Source organism: Hemicordylus capensis, chromosome 6 (genome assembly GCF_027244095.1).
Source record: "Hemicordylus capensis ecotype Gifberg chromosome 6, rHemCap1.1.pri, whole genome shotgun sequence".
Lineage (NCBI taxonomy): Eukaryota > Metazoa > Chordata > Lepidosauria > Squamata > Cordylidae > Hemicordylus > Hemicordylus capensis.
In genome coordinates this window covers 56,819,735-56,846,370 of record NC_069662.1, presented here as the reverse complement: position 1 = coordinate 56,846,370, position 26,636 = coordinate 56,819,735, and the positions used below count along the sequence as shown (strand labels likewise).

Sequence of the window (26,636 nt, the reverse complement as noted above, 5' to 3'; positions counted from 1 at the left end):
TGGCAGGGCGGCAGCGTACCTCCTTGTCGCCCCAGTGCCTCATCAGACTGAAAGTTGCCACTGTGCATGCACATGTCACAAGGTGCACACGAGCGAGTGTGACATGCGCAGCGGCAACTTCCGGTCACTTCCAGTCCAAGGCAATGAGGTGGCAAGGAGGCACGCTGCCACCCCGCTGGACCATTTTAAAAGTCAGAGCCGGTGGAGGACGTGGTGGGAGGGGTAAGACCCTCCCGCATCTTTAAAGAGATCCCCTCCCACCTGTGAACTGCCAGTCTTTCAAATTGGTTCAGAGGCCCATAAAGGGCCTCCGAACCAGTTCTGTGCACGTCCCTAGTAATCACCACATCCTTTTCCAAGTGCTGACGGATGAACTGTTTAATAATCTGTTCTAGGATCTTGCCATTTATTGACCTCAAGCCGACTGTAGTTTCTTGGATCCTCTGTTTCTGGAAGGCAGGAACAACATTTGCTTGGGTTTAATTTTCCAGCAGCACCTCACCCATTATCTAGGAGTTTTCAAAGATTACAGAGAGCAGCTCTGAGATCACCTCTGTAAGCTCCTTTGCTACCCTGGAATGAAATTCATCTGGCCCTGGAGACTTAAGTTCATTTAGGTTAGCTAGGTGTTCTCTTACCATTTCCTCTCCTGTCTTGAGATGCAATTCCATCCTTTCTTTGTTAGTGCAACCATTGCCCAGATGCAGCATGTTTTCTTTGCAGTAGAAGACAGGAATTAAGCAGTTGTGTATCAACTCTCCATTACTCATTACCATTTCGTTATCTTCTTCAAGCAACAGATCTACCACTTCCTTCATTTCCCTTTTGTTTCCGACACATCTTAAACTCTCTCTCTTCCCCTACCGCCTGCATTTCTTGCAAGTCTCAACTCATTTCAATCCTTAGCTTTTCTGACAGTCTTCCTACAGTTCTGAACCACTCTTTTGTACTCTTTCATTGTTAGATGTCCTTCCTTCCATTTTCTATACATGGTACTTCTCAGCTGTTCAAGAGCTCTCTTATGAATCCACACTAGTTTCTTTAGATGTCTTTTATGTGCATTTCCTTCTCATGGGAATTGTTTGTGCTTGTGCCTCCAGAATCTCACTTTTCAGAATCTCCCATCCCTTTGGGACTCTTCTTTTTCCCCTTAAGGTTTCTACTCATGGGATCCTACCTAAGTTTTCTACAAGTTAAAATCAGCTTTCCTGAAACTCAGCATGCACCTTCAGTTTTCCCTCTCCTTGATATGAATTCTGAGATGGCACAGTCACTCTCCCCCCAGAGTCCCCACACACACTTCATTGACCACCTTCTTTCTTATTGGTAAGGATAAGTCCAGGATAGCTGACCTCCTTATTCCTTCTTCCAAAAGATGAAGCTGTCAGCAAGGCAGGTCAAGAACATATTGGACCTCTCTGCAGAGTTAGACTTCCAGCAGTTGTCAGGATAGTTGGAAATCCCCCATTACTGCCATAGCTTGCCTCTTTGAAAATCTGATTTAGGAAAGCATCATCCATGTCTTCTGTTTGGCCAGATGGGCTCCCACAATGGTATTGCTTCCATTTCTTTTATTTTTACCCATGACCATTCATTAATTTCTGTGCAGGTGCATAAATTCATTTAGCAGTGTAGGGTAGAATTTATTCAAAATTAATCTAAATAAAATAAATTGATCTTCAGTTGTGGCTGCCAGGAAGACTACAGTACACATATCTCATAGAATTCAATGGAGGAAGCCAAGCCAGTTTCTACCCCACCCATTCTATTCACCTCCACCACTCCCTGTTCCTTCAGGCATGCAAAGAACTAGCAAGAGAAAATGCATTGCAAAGTGCTGGTGCTCTCTTAGAGGACTGGTGAGTACAGGGCACCATCTGAGAGCAAGAGTGGATTCTCGATGTACTGCTTGCATGGAGCAGTGGTCAGAGTGTTGTACTAGAACTGAGGAGACTCAAGTTCAAATCCCCATTCAGCCATGAAACTCACTAGGTGACTCTAGGCTACTCACTTCTCTCTTAGCCTAACCTACCTCTACCTCACATAACCATGTACACCACTCTGGGCTCCTTGGAGGAAGAGCGGTATATAAATGTAATAAATAAATAAATATAAATAAATAAAGACTCAGTAGTGGGCAGTATACAAATTTATTTTTTTTAAAAGGTAAGTAAGTCAATAAATAAATAATTTGAAAACCTAAACTCTGCGCTAAGAAAAGCCAAGTACCTAACTGTTCAATTCAAATCAAGCAGACTTGTTTATTTTGCATACCTTTCTTTTTGTCATAGCCACGTGCAGAGGCAAGCGGCTACACAGAACCATGAACGCCTCACCATCACCACCACTGTGAGTCCTTCTCAGGACAATCTTCCCCCTTTGCTTCCACCAAGCATTTCCATACATTATCAATTTTTTCTCTACAGCAGGGCTGGTCACCTTCAGCCCTCCTGGAGATGTTGGCCTACAACTCCCATCATCCCTGGCTGTTGGCCATTGAGGCTGGGGAGTCCAAAAACAACTGCGGTGGGGGGGGGGGTCAAAGTTGAGCAGGCCTGTTCTTCAGCCATAAAGGCTAGAAGCTTACCATTTTTTACAAGGATGATATTTTCCGGGAGCTGAATTCTATATCCAATAAGATGTGATTGTGCAAGCAAAGTATATAAAGAAATCTCAATCAAAATACCATGTTGATAGAACACACAAATGCAGTGGAAAGATAACTAAATAAATGGTATATTCAGTCCATATATTCATATATTGCTGTCAAACATAGTGCACGAAGGAGGAGCCAGGCTCCTATATGGACCCAGAGAGTATAGTTTCTAATGTTTCTTTGATGTGTCCTTAAAGTCTTTGATAATAAGCCTCATGGGTCACTGAAGAAATGAAGAGTTGTGGGTGCACACATTCCAAATCCAGGAAGCAGAGCAGCTGACTAAGATGGATGGATTCCAAGTTCAAAGCCTTGAACAGCTGGCTGAGGTGGATATATTCTAATTTCCAGAGCTCCAAAATAGACCTTATATTCAAATTTCCAGAGTTCCAGAATAGTCCTTGAAAACTGCCTAGGTACCAGTTTTTTTCGCCAAAGCTTCCTCACAAAGGACTATGAAAATAAAAGCACAACACTGTCTGCTACAATATGGATAAACATCATACTGCAATATCTTTAGAGTGCACAATAACATGGTGCCTAATTAACAATGAATTCCATACTCCCATGGTATAAAGTTAACTCTTACCTGAAGGTAATGCTTCAAAACTTTCCTCAAGGTTGAAATCTTATTTTTTACTGAGTGCTACTGCATAGACTTCTTATATACAGCTGCCCATAAACTCACTGCCTTAAGTGACAGCTCTTGGGAACTACTTGCTAGCAAAAAAATTTTTTTAAAAAAAAAAGCTCCAATGGCATCAGAGTGCAACTGAGCAGGTCCTAAGAGGACAACAAAGGAAAACAAGAAACTGGGAGAAGAGAGGGGCTTAAGCACCAGGCTCCTCCTGAGGGTTGCTACCTTTATATAAAGACTCTGTACTTTGAACACAGGGGTGAAGCTATAATTGAGAAGATGGGTTCAAAGAACATGGGGCCCCCAGCTCCTGAGGGCCCCCCAGCTCCTCCCCTCCCTATTTTCTTCATTATCTCCCTCACTCCCAGGGGCCGCCAGGGAGAGGGGTGAACATGGGCCCCCTCTTCCCGAAGCTGTACCCCTGCTTGAACAGATATTTAAGAAGCAGAAATCAACAGGTAAGGACTGTCCTCATATGGAGATGCAGAGATAGGAACATTTCACCTGTTGGTTTCTGCTTGCAATACAGCTGTAAGAGGTAAAACCTCTGTCTAGTAAAGAGATGGCAAACCTACCTGACTCCACAAAAAGAAAAAAGTGGGGAAAGAACTGACATACTTAAGGTTCCTACAGGCTCCACAGAGAAAGCACTGTGACTGGATCATCTCCCCTCAAGCAGTAACACAGATATGCTTTAGCATCCAATCCAGGCCTCCCCAGAAAATATCATGGCAACCCCACATGCATTTTTCTATCACTGACCTGCCAAGCCAGGCACCCAAAGGGAGCATCTTTTATTATTATTATTACATTTATATCCCGCTCTTCCTCCAAGGAGCCCAGAGCGGTGTACTACATACTTAGGTTTCTCTTTCACAACAACCCTGTGAAGTAGGTTAGGCTGAGAGAGAAGTGACTGGCCCAGAGTCACCCAGCTAGTTTCGTGGCTGAATGGGGATTTGAACTCAGGTCTCCCCGGTCCTAGTCCAGCACTCTAACCACTACACCACGCTGGCTCTTCCTGAGATCCCGATCTGCAGATACCTCTCATTTTAGGATAGAATAATATAATTTTAGAGCTGGAAGAGACCTTGGAAATAGATGTTCTTAACCAACCCTGTGTATTCATATATATTATTTGTATTGACCTCTCCCAACTGCTTTCTGGACATCTACTAGTTGTGACATCTACCTAAATGGCCAGTTATTAAATACGTCTAAACATAAAAAGCAGAACCGCAGTGCCAGTCACATTCTGGACAGCCGCTTCCCCTCCATCAAAGCATCTCAGAGAAGTGGGTCCCAGATTTCACAATATTCTCTAAAGAATCAAATTCCACTGCAAAATCTTGCATGCCTACAAATGTACTCCATTGTTATAGGATGCCTTCACATTGTTTGCTAACAGCATCTCCTTATTCTCACTCAGCACTCACTGCTTTTTTTTTTTTTTTTGCAGACAACAACAACCAAGGGCTGATTTCATATCCCACTTTTCACTCATAGAAGTCAAGAGGATGCAGAATCAACATGTGACTAGGAATGTGCACAAATCGATGTGGCACAGTCTGCCGAATCACTTCAGCAGGGTGGGGAGCAGCACCTTTAAGCATGAGTAAAGCAGGTCCTTACCTGCTCCTCCGCTGCCCTGCTGCTTTTCCAGGCGTGGCGTGGCACTGATCAGAACTCTGCGCACGGCTGCAGGGCTTCACCCATGGCCGGCTGCACATGGACTTCTGAGTGGCACAGCACCACGCCTGGAAAAGCAGCGGGGAGGCGGCAGAGAAGGTAAGGACCTGCTTTAGTCATGCTTAAAGGTAACGCCGCCTGCCCCACCAAAACATTGGTGCACATCCCTACTTGTGTTGGACCAGAACCAGGAAGACCCGAGTTCGAATCCCCATTCCCCCATGAAACTCACTGGGTGACTCTGGGCCAGTCATGTATCTCTAAGCCTAGCCTACCTTACAGGGTTGCTGTGAGAATAAAAAGCACCATGTACACCTCTTTGAGCTCCTCTGAGGAAGAGCAGGATACAAGCGTAAAAAACAGACAGATAAATAAATAAAATACTTGTGATACATCACAAGAGGAACACAGGTGGGACAATAATCTAGGAGCACATGCTCCTGTCTGCCTGGCTCATAGCAACCCCCTCCCCTATAATATTATTTACACCAATAATACTAATTATTGGAGAGCCAGCGTGGTATAGTGGTTAGAGTGCTAGACTAAGACCGGGGAGACCCGAGTTCAAATCCCCATTCAGACATGATGCTAGCTGGGTGACTCTGGGCCAGTCACTTCTCTCACCCTAACCTACACCACAGGGTTGTTGTGAGGAGAAACTTAAGTATGTAGTATACCGCTCTGGGCTCCTTGGAGGAAGAGCCGGATATAAAATGTAATATTATTATTATTATTATTAACAACAACAACAACAACAACAACAACAGGAGATCCAAAACCGCTGATACAATATGCAAACTGCACACTCTCTGACCGGACCATGTCACAATTCTGTTCTGTCCAGCACTTGGCACATAACCTAGCGTTGCCCTTTTCCATCTTATGTTTCCCAGAATACTGGGTGGTACCACCACCTTCCAAGCCCCTAGCTCTGAAAACTGAGGAGTGAGCAACATCCCCCCCCGCACTGTACTTAATCTCATCAATATTCCTCAACATTCTTCATCCCTCCCCCCTTCCCAAAAGCGGGGGATCCGTTATCAGAAGCTGCAGGTTCCCACACTCCTCCTCTCCAGGCTAAATGCCTGCTGAATGAGGGAGGGCTGAGTGGCAAGAGAGAATTCCAAAGTCAAAGACTTTTCTCCATGTTTGGAGTTCTCAAAAAGGGCACCAGATGCCTTTCTAAAAAAGATGTCGAAGTGCTTTCTTTCCTAAGAGAGAGGTCCTGGGGTTCAAGTCTGCTTGGGAAGCCTGCTTTGGGCTGCCTTTCACCTAATCCCATGTTCATTTTGATTTTGGGTCAGTGGCAAGAAAAAAGCACTCTGCACTTTCCCTAGAGAAGTTTCCAGTTGCTATGTCATATGCTTCAGGTCTGAAGTGTCACATAATTATTATTTTTTAAACCAAACAAGTCTTGGGGCTGAGGCAAGCTGCAGACTCAAAGGAAGCTCCAGCTCCAGTCAAAACAAAAGCTCCCCAAATGGAAAGGAACTGGTCTTCTCTGCATCTCCACACTTTTCCGTCCTCTCATTTTGCACCAGTTCTCAGGCAAAGGCAGAGCTTCAGCATCTCCAAGCAATGCAAAGAAGAAGACTTCATTTGAGTCAGACTTCAAACCTGGTCTGTTTCAGTGCCAGTGCTCTGTTCTGGAATGAATGAGGAAGAGAGTGCCTCTGACCATGTGCAAAGTGCCTTTCCCTCACCACTCAGTAGATCAGACAGCCTCTATGCATCACCAGGTTCCTGCAAGTTCCCATTTCATTTAGACTCATGTCTCTCCAAAGGTCACTGGGTAATTTTGCTCTTTGTAGACTATTTTTATGCCATCATTTAAAGCTGCACATCCTTTTAAAGCCCCAGTGCTCTGATTAGTTTTCTCACCAGGTCAGCATTTCATTTCTGAACCATGAATATGAGTGTATCCGAAAGTCATACTTTCCAGCCTGAAAGGCTGGTCATCTAACATCAGGTGCCAGTTGTGGTTCTATAAGTAACAAGAGAATGGTATCCTGTACATGCTCAGCAGCACTCTTCTCTATCATCTCTTCACATACCTCCCATCTCAGATTTAAAACAGGTCTATGGGGGCTACACTCTGGAGTGCCTTGGCTCAAATTAAACCGGGCACTCTGGGCTAAATAATTATCCCAGGGGTGTCTGCTACCTTTTTATGACACTACCCTCTCTTCCCCAGCCCCACCCCAATGAACTCCTTTTCAGGAGAAATAGCTTCCTTTCCCTTTGCTCTCAGCACACTCCGATTTGCATCCATCCATCAGCACAGACCTTATCCAAGCAATTTCAGCAGCCACTCTCTGGGGAAAGTGGAAGAGAAAATCGATAACCTCCTTTCCCTGTCCATGTTTGGGTTTCTTCGCCAATCTCTGAAGGGTACCCAGGAAAGCAGAGCCCAGCATTTTAATCTCTTACCAAGCCAGTAGCTTGTGGAGTGTTAGATAACAGATGAAGCAGGCTCATGGGGCCACTTTTGAGTTGGTACAAAGATATGGACGCTTTTGAGCATCACAGAATTCTTTGCCAGGCAGAATGCAAACCGCTAGCTTGGCAAAAGATGCAAATGCTGCCTCTACTTTTCTCTCCACAGACTGCTGAAGAAAGCAGAACAGGAGAATCAGCATTATTTATTCATGCCTGAAGAAGTGTTCTGTGATGCTTGAAAGCTCACGTAATCATATGCCAAACTATGTTTTAAAAAACCATTTTGCCTGCTTTGTATTTCCAATCTTTTTAGGACAACAACAATAATCAGAACACTTTCATGGTTCCCCTTCTCTCTCTCCCCAGCCCAATTGGCCCCCAATCCCTCCTCAAAACCCATCTCTTCCATGATGCTTCTGGCTTAAACCCTTGGCCATCCTCCCCAAAACCAAACCAAAGTGCAAATACTGGAAGATGCATCTGCTCCTAATTTGCCTCTCCTATCCCATCCGTTCTCTCTCCATGGACAAGCTTTAAATTGTAAACTGCCCCTCCTGGTTCCACAAAATTCTAGGCACAAGGCAAAATGTAACATCTCCACGAGTTCAACACTAGCTTGTATTTGGTAGGGCGGAGGGGGCTGCTCATGCTGTCCAAAGGAGCAGCCCCTCTTCCCCTTTCCAACCTAACTTAAATTGGGAGTTGGGGAAGTGTCTTTATGAGACCCTTTAACTCTATCATATAAAAGTGGTTGTTGTAACAGATAAATTGGCTCCTATTCATAAATTTTCAGGAGATAGCTGGACATATTGCCCATACCATCCAATTACTGGAAATTCCCATTACTGGGAAATTCTACTCAGAAAATGCACATCCCAAAATACCAGACGGTCAAAAAGTCCTTCAGAAAGAAGTAAATCTGTCATCCAGGCATGGATTATTTTTGATAGCCACCAGGCTGTTAGGCAATAAAAAGATAAATAAACCAAAATGACAATCACATCAAACAACAGTTCAATTCCTTGGCCCCTCAGGTTTCCAGGAAAGTTCACACACACACACACACACACACACACACACACACACACACACAAGGATTAAACCCAGGTGCAACACATCCCTATAGGTCCTATAATAAAATTTAAACAGCATAACAATATCCCTACTAGTGATCCTTCAATAGGAAGTTCTTCCTGTAAAGGAATTATTGTTATTCACTTTCACCATTTAAGGCCTACCAAGGCATTCCCAAGTACACATAAATTTCTCTTCAAAATTAAGAAGAGATTAGCCTATCTTTCCCCTCTTACATTACTGTATAAAATGCCATGTATAGCGATGGCACTACATAAACAACACTGAACAGCATATATAGTCATACACATAACTGTCTGTGTGTGTGTGTGTGTGTGTACACACACACACACTACAGTCTCAAGAGGAAGAGAGTAGTTTGTTTCTCTGTACTTCCCAGTCTACTCCAGCCTCTTTGGGTTTGCATCGAAATTATGCTGAACAGTGGGAGCCTTCACACGACCACGGCCAAGTTGGTAAGGTGGGCACCGGAGGTGGGATGCACTCCCACCAGGAGTGATGCCTGAACCTGCCCAAGTCCAGGTTGTGGCTGGAGTTATTGACTTCTGACTGACTTCAGCCCAAGATTTGTAACCAAGGGCTGAAGCTGGCTTGAGCAAATTGGTTAGAAGTTGGTGACTCCAGCCAGAAATCGGACTTGGAAGGGTTCCGATGTAGCGCCCGACTGGAGTGCGTGCTCCACGGGAACCTCTGGTTCCTGCCTTACCAACTTGGCAGTGGTTCTGTGAAGCCACCCAGTGAATAGAGTCAGGAGATGGCAGCTGGGAACAGAGCACTATGGGGGCCTACTGACACTAGGAGGACACTTAGACAGTGGAACCCTTTATGGTCCAGCCAATGTGGCCAGCAGGCTACTGTGGAACTCCTGAGGCCAGAAGAGCTTCTGACTACAAGTCTCTCTAGAGAAGGAAGGCAAATAAGACTCTACCAGAAAATATGGGATGTACCCCTGTAGGTTATATTTTTTTATCCACTTTTCTTTCAAGATACTCTGGACAGTGCCCTAGTCCATCTCCTCCTCCATTTTACCTTCACAACACCACCATAAGGCAAGTCAGGCTGAGTGTGCGTTTCAGGTCACCCAGTGAGGGTCATGGTTGAATGGGGATTTGAACAGGCGTCTCCTAAGTCCTAGTCCAACACTCTAACCAGTAAACCATGCAGATGGAAGTCCTCACTGTTGAACATAGGAACATAGGAAACTGCCATATACTGATTCAGACCATTGGGTCTATCTAGCTCAGTATTGTCTTCACAGACTGGCAGCGGCTTCTCCAAGGTTGCAGGCAGGAATCTCTCTCAGCCCTATCTTGGAGAAGCCAGGGAGGGAACTTGAAACCTTCTGCTCTTCCCAGAGCGGCTTCATCCCCTGAGGGGAAGATCTTGCAGTGCTCACACATCAAGTCTCCCATTCAGATGCAACCAGGGCAGACCCTGCTTAGCTATGGGGACAAGTCATGCTTGCTACCACAAGACCAGCTCTCCTCCCACTATGCACTATGCTCAGAGGTATTCCATATATCGTCTAGGACAGGCCTGCTCAACTTTGCCCCCCCAGTTGCTTTTGGACTACAACTCCCATAGTCCCCAGCCACAGTGGCCAATAGACAGGGATGATGGGAGTTGTAGGCCAACATCTACAGGAGGTCAGAAGCTGAGCAGCCCTGGTCTAGGATGAACATGGGAGAGGGGAATAGAGGGAATCTGCTGCACAGCACTTTACAGAAGAGTCAGTCTAAAAAATGAAAACCTGCAAAAACGGAAAACGCATTTTAGTTAGGATGTGACTGGCGGCTGCTTCTTCAACCTGCTGCAATATAGTCCATAAAGAAATGGAATTCAGGGCTACATGTTGAAGAGAGGAGCCAGTCAAAGCTCCTTTATAGAAACAGTGAGTAAAAAGAAAGGATGGGAAGTGAGCTGGTCTTGTGGTAGCAAGCATGACTTGTCCCCTTAGCTAAGCAGGGTCCACCCTGGTTGCATATGAATGGGAGACTACATGTATGAGCACTGGAAGAGATTCCCCTTAGGGGATGGAACTGCTCTGGGAAGAGCATCTAGATTTCAAGTTCCCTCCCTGGCATCTCCAAGATAGGGCTGAGAGAGATTCCAGCCTGCAACCTTGGAGAAGCTGCTGCCAGTCTGTGTAGACAACACTGAGCTAGATGGACCAATGGTCTGACTCAGTATATGGCAGTTTCCTATGTTCATGGTATAGAGCAGGCTTAGAAGAGGTTCACATGAGGCTGGGCTCATCTCATTTCTCTGTTTTATCTCTGGAAAAAGTTATTGGGAAGAAAGTGACTTCTAAGCATTGAGGAGTGCAGAGCTTGAGATAAATCAAAATGTGACTAATTATCAGAGCTCAAAGAAATATGTCAATTAGTAATAAAAGAGTGCATCTAAGCATGAACAGAGTGCTTTCCCCAACGAGTAACAGCAACAGCGTATCCATTTATCTGGGATTACAGATTCAAGGGAAGGGTGCAACTTCCAGACAGGCTGGAGCTCCAGTACTCCTCTCTTAGAAACGAAACACAAAACATTTCTACAAAGGACTTGCATTTAAGGGTAAAAAATAGCTCTAAGAGGCAGCTATGTAATGCATTTACCCTGCTCTATTAGCTCTAAAACAGTTGCCAGATCAAAGCAGCAACTTATCTAAGAACCCTTAGAAAAATAAAGTTTTAAAACTTAAAAGAAACAGGCAAAGCAGTGGAGAATCAGAACACCTACAGCAAGCCCCAAAGCAGGAAGATCTAACATTTTTAAACTCCTCTTGCAGTTCCCAACTACCAGTACCTTCAGGGCAAAATTAAGCAACAACAGCAACACTCCCTTGTTCCTTCCTTGTGGCTCACTGTGGTCAAAAAGGCTCCCAATTACTTAGGATAGATTACTCCCCACTTCCCCCCTCCACTCCCCGGAAAAGCTCAAGTTCCAGAGGGTTTCTCCTCAAAACAAGCCAAAGGTCTGTGACCTCAAAACATTACTGTAAAAGCAAAACAAGATTCCTTGACCATTTTACTGAGACAGAAGTTTGACAGCTGGTTTTGGTCATTTAAAAAAGCAAAGGATAAACTGGGCCGGAGTGCCCCTCAAAAACTGGAGGAAAATTTGCTAAGTAAAAAAATGCAAAATGGCCACCAATTTTAACACATTTTCTCTTACAGAAGTCTGAAGAACGTGCATTTGTTGTCTAAGTAGGGGTATTTTCAGTCAAGGAATTCATTTTGTCACCATAAAACATCCATTGAGATTGGGATGTCTAACTCTGTTTATTTTGAACTTTTACAGGTTACTGTACAGGATGACACTGAAAAGTTTGCAAAAGAAATTATTCTGGTACCATTTTATTCAGAACATGTTTCTTTATTACATAAAAAGTTGAAGATGTAACTCAAAACAAAATGAACAGACATCAATGCATATATGATTAAAATGGGGAATTTCAACAGCACATAACTTTATTAATACATAGACTTTAATCAAATCAGGAAGGGCAACACCCCTGAATTTTTCCTGAATCTAAATCAGTGAAATGCAAAACTGGAGGTATGTTATGACTGCATAAAAATTATTGCAAACTGCATTTCAAGAGAAAATCTTTATACTGTCATATCTTTCAAAATATGGCATGTTATAGGTCTCACTATGTAGATACTCTGCACAAAACTTCAGATAATTCAACATAATGTTCAGATGCTATCTGCTTCAATGATTGTCTTAGAAAACTCTAAATTCCACAGCAGACTGAAATATTTTCCAATCAGCAGCACCTGGATCTTGAATGCCAGTGAATCCCCCTTTCGGTAGGTGTGTAGCCAACACATTCACAAATCCTGCTGTGTCACTCTGACAAGCCAGAAATTCTTCCCCCTCTCAAGTTTCAACTGCATATCTGGTGACAATAAAACTTCCGTTATCTGATATCACTTAAAGATTTTCCTTTGAAAAAAGTAGTTCTCATCTGCTTGTGACAACTTTTTGCGCACTCATAATATACCTCCAGTTTTTCCATTCTATCAAAACTTCAGGAAAGTGCAGAGTCTGCTCTTATGAGTTTGATGAAAACATGATATATGTTAAAGTTTTGAGGTGTTAAAGTTTCCATTTTAATCCCATTATATGCTCTGCTCTTTGTATCAGTTTGCTCTTTTAGATGCCAGGTGAAGCCCTTTTTTGTTCACTCAGGCTCTTTAAAATTTTGATCTGATTTTAACTGATTTTTTAAAATGACTTTTAAATTGTTTTGTATTATATTCTGTATTTTCTTCCCCTTCCCCCGTTCTTGGTTGGTTATGATTTAATGAGTTGTTTGTTTTCATCTCATGTTTTAACGTTGTGTTGTAAGCCTCCCAAAGAACAATTTGTTATGGGGCGGCTAACAAATAAAGATTATTATTTATATGTTGACACCTTCAGAAGATCTGCTTTGCTTTCAGTTACATTCCTTGTAAATGATAAATAAAACATTTCATGATAAAATGGTACCAAAATAATTTCTTCTGCATTTCTAGCCTACTTTCTGCATGGAAAGTCCCCTTATGAAAAGGCCTTGCTGTCCATGTGTCCATTTGTGTGTGTGTGTCCCCACCAACAATTTTGCAAAGCCTGTACCAATTTGCACCAAATTTGGTACAGATGTTCAAATGTGGTTTGTTGAAACTTGAACAGTGTGGTTTGTGATGATGTCATACACTCCAATCCAAGATGACAGCCACACAGAAAGCAGGTGCATTAGTTCGTACATGAACTGCTTGTTTCAGAAACATTCTGCATAGTAACTTTACTAATGAAAATATAAAGTACAATAACCCATAAATGTTCAAAATGAATAGTTTTGGAGGTTTTGCAGCCTCAGTGAACGTTTTGTGTTGGCAAACAGGGAATGCTTGACTCAAAATATTTCTACTGAGACACCAAAAATCTTACTCTGTAAAAGAAAACATGTTTAAATCACTTTTGGGCAGTTACCATCTTGCATTTTTACACAGCAAGTTTCTGTCAAATTTTGGGAGGGTCAGCCCTGCCCAAATTATTTTCCACCCTTTTAAGTTGTCAAAACAGCTGTCAGACTTTTGTCTCAGTAAAATGGCCAGAAAGCCCTATTATTATTATTACATTTATATCCCGCTCTTCCTTCAAGGAGCCCAGAGTGGTGTACTACATACTTGAGTTTCTCCTCACAACAACCCAGTGAAGTAGGTTAGGCTGAGAGGGAAGTGACTGGCCCAGTCACCCAGCTAGTATCATGGCTGAATGGGGATTTGAACTCGGGTCTCCCCGGTCCTAGTCCAGCACTCTAACCACTACACCACGCTGCCTCTACTATTAGAACTGCCTCATTGGATCAGGATGAAGGTCTATCTGGCTCTGGTCAAGATTGAAGGAACTGTGAGCTGTTTCCAGAGGTAGAGGTGGGGGAAGCGTGGTCTTGTGGGGTCTTGTGTGGGTTGGAGGAGAGCTAGTCTTGTGGTAGCAAGCATGAATTGTTCCCTTTCCCATGCAAGGTCCACCCTGGTTTGCATTTGAATGGAAGACTACATGTATAAGCACTGTAAGATTTTTTTTAAAATTTTATTTTATTTTTATTCTTTACATTTTATATCCCGCTCTTCCTCCAAGGAGCCCAGAGCGGTGTACAACATACTTAAGTTTCTCCTCACAACAACCCAGTGAAGTAGGTTAGGCTGAGAGAGAAGTGACTGGCCCAGAGTCACCCAGCAAGTATCATGGCTGAAGGGGGATTTGAACTCGGGTCTCCCTGGTCCTAGTCCACCACGCTAACCATTACACCACACTGGCTCCTTAGGGGATGGGGCCGCTCTGAAAAGAGCACCTGCTTGCTTGCATGCAGAAGGTTCCAAGTTCCCTCCCTGGCATCTCCAAGATAGAGTTGAGAGAAATTCCTACCTGCAACCTTGGAGGAACCACTGCTAGTCTGTGTAGACAATACTGAGCTAGATGGACCAACAGCCTGACTCAGTAGAAGGTAGCTTTCTATGTTTCTAAGGGCAGCATTAGACTTGTGGGGTCCTTCCATACAGAATATCAAACTGCATTTGCAACTGAGGGTAGTTTCAAAAGCATTTTGTACCATGACATGCCGGGTGTGTGTGTTTGTGTGTGTCTTCGTGTTTAATGTAAAAAATTACACTAGGCTCTTACAAGCTCTTTGCATGATCTTAAGTAGCTCTTTGGATCCCAGCTTCTGTCTAATACCAGATGCCCCCAGGGAAGCGAGAGAGAAAGAGTGAGTGTAGGGGGGGTATTAAAAAGATAGCCATCATCTGCTCTTCATTCCTAACATCTGGTAATCATAGGAATCTTCCTACCTCAGAACATGAAGTGTCCAATCATTAGCCAAGCTCCCTAGCAGATATCAATAGATTCATTCTCCATGAATGTGTTGCAAATCTAGCTTAATCCACTATCATTACTAAGCATTTCTGTAGCTCTTTTTTGCTTGGCAAAAGATCTGCCAAGTTTTGGGCTGCTGATCTCTAGCCTAACAGCGTTATCCATTGAACCTTTCCCAGCTTTGGACAATGTGTGCATCTGTTAAACACAAGAAGATGCTGAAGCTTTGTTATCATTTCATGCACCACTCTGGCCTCCTGCCGCAGGAGAATGATTTGCTTGCTTCCTCCTCCCACAGCCAGTGTCTCTGATTGCAGCCCAAGGAAGAGACGTCCCTTTCTCTACCCAGACAGTGGAGCCTTTCTGTAGCCTCCCAAGAAGCCACCAGCGATTTTGCCACAGCTGCACCACACACAACAGAGCCCCTTCTTACACAACCCAACAAAGCCGATGAGAGAACCCGTGCCAAGGGAAGGGTCTGTCTGTGACAGTCATGGTGCTGAAACGTTAATGATTGCAAAGCCCAGGCTGAGGCGGAGCAAGGGAGCCCTGACAGTTCTGACAAGCCTTTTCCCGCCAGTAACGTTTATCTCGCACATCACCCAAGCTGAAGCGTCGCACCCGCTGCTGCTGTGCAGCATCCAGGGCAAAGCGCAGCAGGTTTTGCCGACAGATGGGAAACCATAAAGAAAGATTTGGGGGTTTTAAAAATAAAAGGCAACATGTGAGAAGAAGAACCGAGGACAGAATGAATCAGAGCGCCCAAGTCTGGCTTTGGAACAGCTGCTGCTGGCAAGAAGGAAATCTTCCCTTGTGTAGACAAGAAGAAACTGGGTCTTCCTGCCTTACATTTCTCCCAGAGGCGAGGCCCACACATGGAGTCACAGCTCAGTTTTCGCCTTTCTTCATGCCCGGCCTCACCGTGAGCCTCCGAACTCATTCTGTACTTTCTCAAAAGGTACTCCTAATCAGGCGCTAGCAGGAAACAGCATACCAAACACAAAGGCACAGACTGGAGATCGCAGGGTGGAACCCAGAGAGATTAATGAGCTCGGTTGTGTTTAGGAGACATTTTATATACGGGCCATGCAAAGTAAGCTTTCGGGTAGCAGAGCTCAGCACCAGAACCTCCTTTTAATGCCAAGACTCAGCTCTGAAACATGTGGACCTTTGAGCATCTGCAGGGTGACTTTCCTTCTGCACGGAGTACTCGAAACCAGCCCACAAAATGAAGGGCTTTATTCATTCCGAGGCTTACAAGGTTTCAGCCCCAGCGTCTGAATGCCAGAGCGCAACTTTGAAAACCTAGAAGAATGTCTTTCCCTCACTGCCTCTGAGATTAGGGGGCAAAGCGTTGGCAGACCAGAAGGCATGATTTCTGGACAGGCTGGGGCAGGGAAATCGAAGACCTGGTAGAAAGAGAATGCTGAAAAACTTATCTTATAATGCAGATAGCAATTTCTGGGCGGGGGGGGGGAGATTTGAGAATCCATTGCGATAGAGAGGAGGCAAGGATGGAGGGGTGGGGGTGAGATAAAGAGCCATACAAATGTTTAACAAATGCTCCAAGATATAGCTATAACAGAAGTGTATCAAAACATGTGCAGAGTGCATTTCCTCCTAATCAAGTTGTGACACACGCAGACCTCCATCATCTTGTAGCGACGAGTTCACCAATTTCCTAATCTTATCTGACACAGGAGATAGGGTCACTTTGCATCTCACCACCCAGAGGGGAGGAAATTGGCACACTCTTTGAACTACAGACAGGTGTGAGACCCACAGTTGCTGGATAGCCAGATCACCCCCTCCCTCATGGCTTTAAAGCCTGGCCAGTGTTCACTCTTTTCCATCTGCAAAAATGGGTGTTCCACAGAGAAGCTGTAGAGATTAACGCTCTCTCAGCCAAGGACTTGCCTACTGATAGACGAAGGTAAAACTCAGTGCTGGTCAGTTAGTAAGTACTTTTTGTATTTTCTTCTGAAATCCTGCATTCCTTTACTTCCAGTTTCACCCTATTTCCCCCCAATTCCTTATTCTGTGTGCAGTCCTATTCTGTGTGCCTCATAAGGTCATTCGCTACTGTTGAGTTGGTTTCAGAATACTATCTTGTTGTCTAGAGCTGGGTTGTGTGGACTCTGGCTGTACAGTACCTGTAAGTCCCAAGCTGGACAGTTCTAGTTGTTGCAGCAGTGCCTAAGCTTGGGCAGTGGCTTTAGATCAGTTTTCAACTGGTGGCAGCCTACCTTGAAGGAGCAGCGTGCTCCTAGATTTGGGATCAGAGCAATCTCTCTACTGAGGGTAGATCGTAGGAAAGCATAGACACCCCACCCCCACCCCATTTCATCACATAAGTAAAACCAATCAGTCTGCATACACCTGGGAGAGGTGTATCTAGGGAAAATAGCGCCTAGGGCAAGCACTGAAATTGCGCCCCCTGTCCAAGCATCTGACACCCATCTTTCAGATAAGTTTACCATAATATCAGCTGAAAAATACAAGTCAGGCTCGTTAATCTTTTAATATTTCAAAAACTATTTAGCAGTGGACGTAGCCAGACCAAAAAATGCTGGAAAACTACACATTTCAGTATGCTAGGGCTCATGAAATACCCAAATACTATGTGGAGGTGTACTTGGAAAACTAAACAGAAGTGCCTGTCTAATTCTCTACTATGCATTGTAGCATCACCATTATATAAGTTTTAAAAATCAATGGAGAATTTGACTTTTCCCAAATACTCTGAAAATAATTAAAGGATATGCAGAGTAAACTGTGTCACTGCTTGGAATTCTAGTCTTTCAGAAAGACAGTTGAAATGAGAGAAAGAGAGCAAGAAACTCCCAGTGGGCCTTAATACTAAGGATTTCACACTGATTCAAAGACAAACTCACCATTAATAGCCATATTAGCAAGACATCACATTTAACTCACTTATCACAAGAAGCAAAGTAAGAGCAAATGAATACAATCCTAGCTCATAGGCTTCAGCTCAGTATTCACAAGCCCTGATTCTCTGTACATAGTGCCAATCTGAATATGTGTACAGTGCCTTATATTATATTAAAATTTTTAAAATTTTTTTTAACCTGTAGCTCCTTTGGGGGACTTCCTAAAGGCTGGGGGGGGGGACTGCAAAGGTTCCCCCTCCCCCCGCTGGCCTCTAGGGCCTCACAGAGGCCATTTGAGCATGCACAGTGGCCATTTTGTTTTCAGGAGCCTTTTAAAAAAAAATTTATTTTACAAAATGGTGCCCCTCCTGCAAGTGGCGCCCGTGGCAAGTGCCATGCCTGCCCCACCCTAGATATGCCGCTGCTGGGATCAGGAAGAAACCATTTGACCTAAAAGTTAATGGCTTCCAAGATTATTATGTATTAAATAAACCAACTGTTCACAAGCAGGGGGAGGGCTCCTCAAGTCACTCAGATCTCCTCCTCTCCTATAAACAGAAGAAATATTCTGCCCTGAGCCATTTTTGGAAGGGCTCAAACAATCAATCAAACAAATAAATAAATAAATGGAATATACATTTAAGGGAATAAAAAGAAGATTGCAGGAATCCTAAACAAGGACAGGCAGAACATCCACAGACTGGTTCCAGTCCTGTTCCCAAAAATGCCACACACCAGTTGCAGGATCACACCAGTTGCAGTGTCAAAACCATCCAGTCGTAAGCCTCAGTTCCTGCTCTCTTACCTGAAGTGTCCCACATGTTAAGTTCAATGCGCTGCTTGTCAATCTCAAAACTGGCTGTGTAGTTCTCGAACACGGTGGGGACATAATTCTGAAGGTGGGGGGAACAACAGGATACACGAAAACAGAGTCAATGCAGTGTTGATTGGAAAGGAAATCCCCCACTCCTGCACGCACAGACACAATTTCAGTTATTCCTCAGGTGCCTTGTGCCTCCTGCTGCTCTTGCTACTGGGTCTCCCTTACCCCAACAATTTGCAATGTCTAAAGTGTCTCTGGTGCTCACAGCTGCCCGGAAGCCTTTGCTCCTTATGTCCAATACTTCTCCCCTGGCTGCATTTACTTACGGGCAAAGAAGAAGCGCACTGCATGTGCTTAGAGGCATTTCCCCTGTCGAAGTCCAGGCACTGATAAGAAGCCTGGATCTCAGCCCCATGAGCATCCTATTAGACGCTTTATAGAGTTTTTCAGCTGTCAACACTGGCAATTCCACAAAGGTGGGACAGAAGCAGGCGGGCTGCACCTCCAAGTTTCCATCCATGCTGTTATAATCCACCACCACCCCCATTTCTGACATCTTGCCTTGCCACTCCCGCATTACATGGTTTGCCTACACCCTTGGATTCTCCTTCCAGCTCTCCAAATCTGGCTTCCTACCCTAAGCCATGCTCTGAACTGCCTAACCCTTCTCCATGTATCTCAAATTAGCTTCCAAGTTGTCCAGTCTCCTCACTACCCACCTAGTAGAATCAGAAAGCCACTGCTGGGCAGGGGTGTAGCTCCAACTGAGTGAATGGGTTCAGACCCCCCCCAGCTTCTGAGGGGCCCCCAGCTCCCAAGGGGCCCCCACTCCACCCCTCCCTATTTTCTTCATTATCCCCTCCACTCAGAGGGGCCACAGCCAAAGAGAGGGGTGAACATGGGCCCTCTCTCCCCTAGCTACACCCCTCCTGCTGGGTCTCCCCACTGCACAAGGAGGCTCCCCCCAGGTTTCTTCCTCCAGCTCCCCCCCATATCTCTTTTGCCCCCCCCCAGATTAAATACACACACACCCCTTCCTTTCTTCTCCACTCTCCTAGATATGACTCTTGCTCTTCAGTCCCACATTCTGACAGTACACCTTTGGAGGAGGGGGGAGCCCCTCTCCATGCCTCCCCCCTTGCTCTAGATCTCCAGCAAGTCTGATAAAATCCCTCCTCCCTCCCGAACTCCGACTCCACAGTAGTCTCTGCCCGCATCCTTAGAGTAGACCATGCCCAGAATCCAGTCCCAGACTCGCCCGCTCCCTACATTGCACTCCCGCAGCACCAGAAGTCCACACACCTCCTCCTGCACCCCAGGTCTCTCGCTGTAGTAGCCCCCCGTTCCACGGGCTGCCTTAACACCTCGACAGCCTCCCCCCCCCCCAGTTTCACCTGCTTCCAATCCCAGTCCCCAGGAAGGAGGAGGATGACCTTCCTTCTTCCCTCCCAGCCCCTCGGAGCCAGCTCCGGCGTTGCGTCCTCTCTGGCTGAGAGCCCTTCCTTCTCCTCCCCTCAGCCGGGGCGACCACCGCAGCCCGGCTCCTCCAGGAGTTCCCGGACTGCCTGCCTCCACCCCACTTCGACTTCCTCCAGCGGCTGCCCGAATCTCCCCTACCTCGGGGTAGGCGTCCTTGGCGAAGACGTGCAGCAGCGCTGTCTTGCCGCACTGGCTGTCGCCCACCACCACGATCTTGCAACGCGCTAGCTGGCTCTCCATGACGCCTTGGCTACCGACTGACCCCACGGCGCGCTGCCTACTCGCTCCAGCGCGGCGGCGGCAACGGCAGCATCGCAATATCTAGGCTGCCAGCTGCCTGCTCGCCTTCCCAGTCGCTCCGACCGGCTCCTGCCTCCGCCGCCGCTTCCCGGCTCCTCATGCCGCGCCCCCCGCTCCGCCCTCTGGCGCCCCCTCGCTAGGAGCCTCGGTGCGCCCAGCTGCGCACTCCTGCGCTCCGTCACCAGAGGGGGCACTGCGGCGCGGACCACCTCCGGCCGATCCCGGCAGGTTGTGGTGGGGCTTAGCGCCGGAAGGGGGCTTCGGCCCGGAGGGAGAGGGGGAGGAAGCTCCCCAGCGGCACGTCGGGGGTGTGGGGGCTTCCTGGCAGACCTGCGCGCACAAGCACATCCCCGGGAGAGGCTCCTGCTGCGAGCTATGAAGTGAGCCTTCAAACCTCCGCTGGTAAGTCTCCGCCGGGGCCCTCTCAGGGCTGCTCTTTCCGAAGAGACGAGACTTGAACCTGCGAGCCTGGAATGGCCGCCCCTGACCGGCAGCAGCCCTTTCCTCCTTACACCTCCCCAATACAGTGTTTTTTGTCCTCCCGTTCTCTGCATGGCCATGAGAGGTTCCTTTCTATATTAATTTGCATCTAGACTCATGTCTCCCCGAATGTTTCCCTGAAATGAGAAATTCGAAGACTGACAGATAGACAGGAGTTGGGTTTGGTCCCTCCCCCCGCCCCCGTTTGTTTGTTTTGGTGTCGGGTTTGTTTGTTTTGTTTGTTTGTTTTTGGTCAACAATTTGGCTGCGAGGGGGGGGGAAATAAAAGGAAACATTTCATTCCCAAGGCATAGATTTGCAGTGCTGGTGAGAACTCTCAATACCTCTAAAGAAGAAGAAGAAGAAAGAAAAGGACCGGCTACATTGTTCAACCATGTAAACATGGCTTTAATGTTTGTATGTGGATCTTGGCTGGGTTCTCCCTTGGCCACCTGGGGGCGCTCAGCGTCCTGTTCTTCTGCCAAGATCGGGCAAGGAGGACATAGAGTAATTAATATATAACTAATCAGCAGCAGGTGGGAGAACCCAAATACAATATGCTGAATTATTCTCACTCCACAGTACTACCACAGCCCCCCCATTATGCCCTTTTCCTGCCAAAAGTGTGACGCTTTTAATGTACTATATTTGTTTGATTGGCAGCTACCTTAGTGCAAGGATTGAAAGGTGGACTGTAAACATTAAGTGAAACATCGGTAATACAATAAGCTATGTTTGAATTAATGTTTACAGTCCACCTTTCAATCCTAGCACTAAGGCAGCTGACAATCAAACAAATATAGTGTATTAAAAGAATCATAATAAAGAAATTCCCAAGCTGTGCCACCGAAAATAAATTAAGAACTCCCTTTGAGCTCAGTGTGCACTCATAGCATCTAAGCTTAGAACATCAGAACAGCCCTGCGGGATCAGGCCCAAGGCCTATCTGGTCCAGCATCCTGTTTCACACAGTGGCCCACCAGATGCCTCTGCGAAGCACACAGGCAGGGGGTGCGGGCATGCCTTCTCTCCTGCTGTTGCTCCCTTGCAACTGGTATTTAGTAGCATCTTGCCTCTGAGACTGGAGATGATTCTCTGAAGCTTAATTCTCCGCTCCAGGCTCCAGCCTTACCTCCTTCCAAACGGTCTTTCCAGTTAAAGCATTCCATCACTCCCAGTGTAGAGAAGAGGAGAGCTGGTCTTGTAGTAGCAAGCATGACTTGTCCCCTTAGCTAAGCAGGGTCTGCCCTGGTTGCATATGGATGGGAGACTAGAAGTGTGAGCACTACAAGATATTTCCCTCAGGGCATGGAGCCACTCTGGGAAGAGCAGAAGGTGCCAAGTTCCCTCCCTGGCATCTCCAGGATAGGGCTGAGAGAGAGTCCTGCCTGCAACCTTGGAGAAGCTGCTGCCGGTCTGTGTAGACAATACTGAGCTAGATAGACCAATGGTCTGACTCTGTATATGGCAGCTTCCTATGTTCCTAAGCAGCAGAATTCACTGCCCACAGAAGAAGGTGCCATTGCATCTCTGCATGAGTTCCAAGTCATGTCCAGAATTCATGTAGCTAGCTGGAGTAGTTTGGGTCTTTTATTTAAAATATATTTGTATATTGCTTTTCTAAAAACACCTTTTCCAAAGTGGTTTACATTAAAATCGAACGTAAAAGTAAGGAATAAGGAAGACAACAAAAGGGCAAAAGCAGCAGGATAAAATGCTATAAAACCAGGACAATAAATATTTTTTGGTGGTCTCAAGGGCCCATTTAAAAGGCACAAGTGTGAGATCCCCTCAGGTAGGAAGTTCCAGGGAAGCACCACCACTGCCACTGCCAAGGCTCTGTCTCTGGTCTGTAGCAGCAATGAACTGGACAGCAGCAGGGCCTAAGATGAAGATCCTGCTAAATGGGCAAACACACACCTTTTAAAGTGGCTTCTCTCTTATACTTTGCAGGGGGACAGCAATGGTCTCCACTCAGCCCAGTGAAGCATACCTTCCAGTGACTGTTGATGGTCTCTCCCTTCTTTTTAGACTGTGAGCCCATTTGGGACAGGAAACCATCTTATTCCTTTTTCTATGTAATCTGCTCTGAGAATTTCCTTGGAAAAGTGGTATATAATAATAACAATAATAATATTGTATTGTGTTTTATATGGTGAAAGTCTCCTTAAGACATCTTGATCCCAGACCCCATAGGGTTGTTTGCCTACAGGACTGTGTAGGCTGTTATATGTTGGCTGATGGGCTTTTTATTGTTGTATTGCCTATTGTTATGTCTTTGATGTTTTGTGATTTTGATTGGTTTTTATGATTCTGTATTTTTATGGATATGTCTTTTTTCTTTTATTGTGGATCACTTGATGAGAAAGGTGAGATATCTTTTAAAAACAACATAAAGGCAGAGACAAGGGAGGGGGATTAATTCAGAAAAATGTGCCTCAGGTATTAGAAGGTTGGGAAATGCAGCTAAATACAGCTGGAGCAGAACTCTAAGAAGATGGCTACCAATATCCTGACTTGTGGTAGTAAAACTTGCATCGTAATATCATGGCAAGGCTGAGCAAAGCTCAGGTTCCTAAAAGGGCACAACTAAATTCTTAGCACTGGATTGCCAAATGTAGTATAATGGAATTACCGTTGCCCAGGGGCGTAGCGAGCTTCCCTGGGACCTGGGGACAAAGAGCAGGAAAGGGGCCCCTGTTGTGTGTGTGTGCATGTGTGTGTGTAGCGTGCACATGCCCTGGCGTCCCAAGCCACGCCCCCTACACCTCACATCCGACACAAGGGGGTGGGGCAACCTGCTTGCCACTTCCTCCTCTGCACTGTGATGTCCAGAGATGGAAAATCCAAGGGCGCTTTACAAAACAGCGCTTCCATTCAGAAGGGAGGTGGGAAATGCAGCCCTTACCAAGCCCTGCGTGGTTGCCAGGGAAGCCGCTGCTCCAAACAGAAAGAGCTGCACCAGCTTCTGGCAGACCCCCGCTCCCTCCCCACCACTGCAGAAGAGAAAGGGAGCAGATGCATGCGCATGTGCCCGAATGGTTCAGCTCTAAGTTGAGAAATATCAGCAGCACAGTGGCGGCAGTGGGGGTGGGGCAGCAGCAGGGTTGCCCCGCAGGAGGCGTCTGCTTGTGGGCCCTTTGTGGGCCCCATAACCCTCCAGGCCCAGGAATATTTGCGCTCCCTTGTCCAATGGACCCTATGCCTGTGCCGTTGCCAACTTTTGAACCACCCCCACTGACTGTCCCTGAAATTTGTATACTGGAGCTTGCTTGCTTGCTCTCTCTCTCTCTCTCAGCAAGTTTCTAGCCCTTATTGCAATGCTTTATTAGGGGTCAGAAGGTGTTTCCTCTCTTCACCCAGTTACCCTCATAGGATGCAAAATTTCTCCATCCGAGCATCTCTGTCCCACAATTGTTCATCAGATCCTGGGGCCAAAAAAGAACTTTCTTATTCTTTTTTTGTGTGTTTAAATTTTTATTGATTTTAACAATATCTTAACATCCACATCACATTAACAAATATTGACTTCCCGCTCACACCTCCTCGTGAATCACCAACTATAGAATTAACCCTTGCTATAATAATAATTCAAAATATATATCTTAAACCTTACAAACTCAATTTTGATCTACCCAACCTGCTAATATTACTAAATCTCAAACCCTGTTGTAAAATCAATATTCATTGTACTGGAGTATCTGCTTCATCTTCCGCCACACTCTCCGGTCCCAGGAATGTTCACAAAAGTCAGGAGATCAGCCGGACAGCTGCTCAGAAATTAGGCCTATTCCAGGACTAACCCCGGATTTTCAAATGGGTTCCAGAGTGTAGGCCCAATTTGAATTTTGGAAAAGGTGTTAACTCTTTGCACATGCTCAGAAGCACTGGCTTATTTTATTATTGCATGTTCTAGGTCTCAGCCTTAGTTTTCAAAATAAGGTCTTAAGTTGAACTTAAGCTATGGTGACTCAGAATGAAGCCTGCTTGCGTACCCCAGCCCCGCCAACAAACCCTACTTCCCTGTACCACGTGTACCATTAAACAATCTTCATTCTGTCGACAGGAGAGTGCCCACCTCCAGTTACAGATAGGGAGCCGAGTCTTGCCTCACACATTGATTGCTTCAGCCAAAATATCTGCCCCAGCCCTAAGATCCTAAAGGCTGATTCTCTGACCCCTTCAGCAAATCCATCATTCAGATAGCCTGTCGTCATTCATAAAACCTGTCTTTGTTATCCCTAGTGAATGCCACCCACAGAAGTCAAAAGGAGCTTCAAAAGAATCAAGCCCAGATGGGACCAATCCTGGCAGACATTTTAGTGCCTTGTAATGGTGTTTATTAAGGAAATGCATTATTTACTGCTAATCATCATATTCTTTAAAAGCGTTCTAAGTGCAGCCCGGATACATAATCATAATTGCTTTTTTCTCTGGTGCATATGACAAATCCCACTGGCAAATGCAGAGGAGAAATAAGAGAGAAGGCAATTGGTTCTGTCACCATTAATTCCGTTTAATTCATTCAACACTTTATGTTCCTTACACCTTATTTTGTATTCACCCTACCAACAGTCATATGCCAGGAGACGGCTGTTCCCATTCTACAGAGAGGAAAACTAAGACCAGTGCTTATCACGAGTAGTAGCTCCTCAGATCGCTCTACCTCGCTTACATACTCAAGCCTTATATTGGGTATCAAGGCTCAACACTGGAAGATGACAGTGATGATAAAGAGTGCCTCTGAACGTGTGCAGAATGCTGAACAACAATTGAATGTCCTTGGCAAGAAATTCAGACAGCAGCTTTGGGACTTTTCTATTCTTTATTTTTGTCAACATGTAAAGTTCCATACTTTCATCCTCTTCTTCCATACTGAACATATTTTCAGTGCTAGTGCCCAGCCTTGGAACATGTGAAGTAAAAGCGAAGGGTCAGAGTGCCTCTGAGCACATGCAAAGTATTGAGCATATAGTTCATGCCCAGCTAGCTAACCCTCTACAGTCCCTGCTCAGGATATCTCTATGCTTGCTCTCAAAAGGAAAGCCATTTTGCCCTGGAGCTTTCCCAGACAGCAGGCTTTACCACAGGTTTACTGAGGCTTTACTGCGAGTTTGAAGTTGCCAAAAAAAAAAAACCCGATGCAAAAAGTTGGATTTTTTAAAACCCCGGATATAAATCAGGCTACACTCTAATGCGCAATAAAAACCCCAAATTGTGTGCGAAGTGCTCCTCAATAGCTTGCAGGGACTTGGGGGTAAATTTGGCTGATATGTGAACACCCCCCCCCCCATTCCAGAGGAGATGTGAACTAAAAGCCAGGTATGAAAAATTCCTTGCTTGTTGCGAGACTAAGCTTCCTTGATGACAGACCTTGGCCTCCGAACTGGTTTTAATTCCTGGGACTTGGTCCTTCGAACATGTGAAATAGCAAGCGGGTAGAGAAGTGTCTTTCCACTAAGCAGTCACCACTAGGCCCCTGGATCTGGGATAAGGGAAAGGCTATCTGGCCAGAGGGGATGCCCAGTTCGCAAAATGAAAAGTAGCAGGCCTTAAGTTTGTGTGTGAAAGTCACAACTTCTGACACAGAAGGCATGCCTTGTAATCCAGATGTACAAGAGGAGGCACATACTTGGTATGTGGTCTGAGGCACTCTGACCCTCCGCTTTTACTTCACATGTTCCAAGGCTGGGCACTAGCACTGAAAACAGACTGTGTATCCTGGCTGAAACTAAGCCCTGGGCATAACTATGCTGAGTCTACTCTGTGGTGATGGCAGCAAAG

The 26,636-nt window shown here is 45.6% G+C and overlaps 1 protein-coding gene across 4 annotated transcripts in view; it reads right to left on the bottom strand.

The window, feature by feature from the left end:
• The window catches only part of RND2 (Rho family GTPase 2), a 38,211-nt gene extending 17,756 nt beyond the window's left edge, over nucleotides 1-20,455 (bottom strand). For 2 of the 4 annotated variants that reach the window (XM_053263748.1, XM_053263750.1), the window contains exons 1-2: nucleotides 20,211-20,455; nucleotides 18,576-18,663 (exon numbers count right to left, since the gene is read on the bottom strand). In XM_053263748.1, coding sequence (XP_053119723.1) covers nucleotides 18,576-18,663; nucleotides 20,211-20,312 — 190 coding nt within the window. In that variant the 5' untranslated portion in view covers nucleotides 20,313-20,455. Of the gene's footprint in view, nucleotides 1-18,575; nucleotides 18,664-19,987; nucleotides 20,144-20,210 lie in introns of those variants that run through there. The other 2 variants (XM_053263749.1, XM_053263751.1) reach the window with 2 other exon arrangements.
• Between the last annotated feature and the right edge of the window lie 6,181 nt (nucleotides 20,456-26,636).